Source organism: Henckelia pumila, chromosome 1 (assembly GCF_033568475.1).
Source record: "Henckelia pumila isolate YLH828 chromosome 1, ASM3356847v2, whole genome shotgun sequence".
Classification (NCBI taxonomy): Eukaryota; Viridiplantae; Streptophyta; class Magnoliopsida; order Lamiales; family Gesneriaceae; genus Henckelia; species Henckelia pumila.
The window spans coordinates 6640972-6644450 of record NC_133120.1 but is presented as its reverse complement, the minus strand read 5'-3'; the positions used below and the strand labels follow the sequence as shown (position 1 = coordinate 6644450).

The window sequence follows — 3479 nt, the reverse complement described above, 5'->3', positions numbered from 1 at the left end:
CAAAACAACAATAGTATATCACAATATAACAATATGAAGAAAGATAAAGTCATTGCCATTAATAAAAGTGTAAATTATATTAAACAAAAGATTGTTTATACAAAGAGTCATCAAAGCCCTTAGCCACAAGTTGGCTCACCGGGCACCCACTCTTTCATAAACCAATGCAGCTACCTATGGTCGTAAGACACCAAACCCTGCGTGCTGATGGACAAGAGATAAGAGCATGGAAGTCATCTTCTGGTTCGTTTTGGCATAGAGGACACCAATGCGGGAACCTCCACTCTTCTGTGTTGTAAAGCCTTAAGAGTAGGTAAACAAGAGAAAAGGGTTCTCCACAAAAAATTCCAAATTTTAGCCAGGATACCAAGATTCCAGATTAGTTTCCAGTTGATAGTACTTGAACTAGGCTCTCTGGTACGGTGCAATATTTTGTACCCACTCTTCACCATGTAAAAACCCTTTCTATCAGCACCCACATCCATTTATCTTCACAAAACCTTCTGCTCAAAGGAATGGACAAGATCAGTTGTTGTTCCCTCGCATTAAATAGCTCCTTTAGTAAATCAATATCCCAAGAATCTATCCCTTCTAAGCGCAACAAGTTGACAGTTGCAAGTTGCAAATATTGAATGCAATCAGACTCAATATAAGGATTATTGAGATCGGGCAGCCAAGGTTCGCCCCAAATCTTAGTATTACAACCTGTTCCAATGCGTTTTCTTGCACCAATATGGATTAAGTTTTGTGATGAAATAATGCTTGCCAAACATAACTAGGATTTGAGCCGATACATGCTTCGATGAATGAGCAATGTAGGAAATATCGAGCTTTAAGCACCTTGGAGGCCACTGAATTCTGATCCGTCATAAGTTTCCACCCTTGCTTGGCTAAGAGTGCGATATTATATTCATGCATTCGTCGAAAACTCAATCCACCTTCCGACTTAATCCTTCTAAGCTTGGCCCAACTTTTCCACCTTAGACAGCCTCTGTTATTATCACCTTTCCCCCACCAAAAGGAATTCATCATTCTCTCTAACTCTGCACAAAGATTCAGCGATAAAATAAAGACGCTCATGACATAGGCATGAAGATCTTGTACCACTAATTTTAACAAAATCTCCTTTCCTGCTCTAGATAAAAACTTTTACCGCCAACCCTGCATACGACTCCAAGCTTTTTACTTAATATAAGCAAATACTTCATATTTTTTCCGTCCGATCAGTGAAGGAAGTCCAAGGTATTTACCGTGATTAGTAGTATAAGGAACACCTAACAAATCACAAATTCCGTTCTTTGTTTTTGCCAACACATTGGAGCTAAAAGAGATAGAAGATTTGGTAAAATTTACCGTTTGACCAGAAGCAATTTCATATTTGCGAAGGAATTCCTTTATGATGCCACATTCATCCACTGATGCCCTGAAAAATATAAAACTATCATCAGCAAAAAACAGGTGGGAGATTGATGGGGCTGTACGAGCCACTTTCACTCCATGAAGTTTGACTCTGATAACTTCCGCATTAATCAAAGCGGAGAGCCCTTCGGTACAAATAAGGAAGAGATAGGGAGATAAAGGATCCCCTTGACGCAGTCCTCGACGAGGAAAGATGGGTCCTATCTCATGGACATTGTGCACCACTGTGTAACATACCGAAGAAACACAAAGCATGACTAAGTCCACCCATTGAATATGAAAGCCCAATTAATCATCATATTTCTAAGAAAGTACCATTCAATGCGATCATAGACCTTAGACATATCGATTTTAAAAGCTTCCTCTCCTCTCTTCTCGTGAGTTTTACGTTTCAGGTAGTGTCTAATTTCAAATGCTATAAGAACATTATCTGAGATTGATTTGCCAGTTTGAAAAGCGCTTTGCATTGGTGAAAAAATAGTTTTGAGAACTGTCTTGAGCCGATTAGCAATCACCTTGGACACAAGTTTATAGAGAACATTACACAAAGAGATTGGTCTAATATCAGATAAAGTGACTGGTTTTTTCTTTTTTGGAATGAGAACTATTGAAGTATAATTGAGACCCTCCGGGATAGTACACTGGTTTAGATAATGAAGGCAAGCCGCAATAACATCCCTCCAAGTAATATCCCAAAAATATTGATAAAAATCTGGATTCATACCATCTGGACCCGGTGATTTGTCCGGATGAATTGACCGGAGAGCTGTGATGACTTCTTGTTCTTCAAATGAACGACTAAGAAACTAATTTTGATGATCATCTATGCGCCTTTGGACCAGATCAGAAATGTGGTGATCTATACTGCCTGTATAAGAAAATAGGTCTTCAAAATAATGCAAGATATGCTCCTGAAGACCTTTCTCCCAAGTATACATTTGTCCCGAGGAGTCTTTGAGAGTTGTTATGGTGTTCTTACGCTTGCGGGATGAAGCATAAACTCTACAAGATTTTTTCCTCTTAAGATTTTTTTAATTTATCTCGGCAGAAAGAGATCTCCTTCTTGAATCTAAGCTTCACCGTATCTCCCCAAAATTGTAGGTCTTTTCCACATAAATCAATTTTTTTTCTGAATATTCTCAACACCATGATCGTGCCACCCATGTCTGACCACCTCCTTACACTCAGGTTCAAAAATCCAAGAATTCTTTAAACAAAAACATTTGCGACGAAAAAAAAAACCAAGGGTTAAGATTGAGAAATATAGCAGTATGATCTAAAGTTGCTACCTCCAAGTTTAATACTTCGGCAATAGTAAAACTGCTCATCCATGCCGAAGTGGCCATCGCTCGATCAAACCTTTCTTCAACAAAATTTGGTGTTCCTCTGTTTTTTTCCCATGTAAACTCATGCCCTTTAAACCCAAATATAATAAACCACAAGCTTCAAAAGTTTCCCAAAAGTCGTTTATTAGAGACACAGGATGAAGAAATCTTCCACGTTTTTCAGATTGAGAGAGTAAATCATTGAAATCCCCGACACAACACCAAGGAAGTGACGAGCAGTTTAAGAGAGTTTTCAACAACTCCCAAGATTTCCTTCCTCTGCTGCGCTCCAGGAAACCATAAAAACCTGTCAACCTCCAATAAATTGAGCCATGGATCGAAACAACAACATCAATAAAATTGGAGGAATAAGCTAAGAGTTTGGCCATTGATTTTTCTTTCCAAATTAAAGCAATACCTCCACCACGATTAATGACAGGAACCATAAGAAGACCTTCGTAACCCATCTTCTGCTTGAGAGTTTAAACTTTTATTTTAGACGCCTTTAATTCCATAATAAAGACAAAATTGGGCTTATGTTTGGACACAAAGTCCAATAGTTCATGAACTATGCGTGGGCTGCCCATCCCACGACAGTTCCAGCTGAGAGTACTCATGGTGATAGGTGGTTCTGGAGCCCAAAGCCCGCCTCTAGGGAGTTTTTGAATCCGAATAAAATATATCTTCTTTTGGGCCTTTTGGCCCAGTCAGTTGATGGCCCAAATCACTAATGTC

At 39.0% G+C, this 3479-nt stretch overlaps 1 protein-coding gene across 1 annotated transcript; it reads right to left on the bottom strand.

The window, feature by feature from the left end:
- Nucleotides 1–445: 445 nt before the first annotated feature.
- LOC140894500 (uncharacterized) lies at nt 446–3211 on the bottom strand. Its single transcript, XM_073303008.1, has 6 exons — nt 3163–3211; nt 2709–2833; nt 1735–1934; nt 1251–1423; nt 795–1043; nt 446–705 (listed from the first exon to the last, which is right to left on the bottom strand). The coding sequence occupies exons 1-6, from the start codon at nt 3209–3211 to the stop codon at nt 446–448; spliced, it is 1056 nt and encodes a 351-aa protein (XP_073159109.1).
- Between the last annotated feature and the right edge of the window lie 268 nt (nt 3212–3479).

Coding starts and splice junctions, on each gene's coding strand:
- LOC140894500 (XM_073303008.1), bottom strand. CDS start 3,211: ATGGGTTACGAAGGTCTTCTTATGGTTCCTGTCATTAATCGTGGTGGA. Junction 2,834..3,162: donor TGTCATTAATCGTGGTGGAG/GTATTGCTTTAA, acceptor TTGGGTTTAAAG/GGCATGAGTTTACATGGGAA. Junction 1,424..1,734: donor GTCTATGATCGCATTGAATG/GTACTTTCTTAG, acceptor TATATTTTTCAG/GGCATCAGTGGATGAATGTG.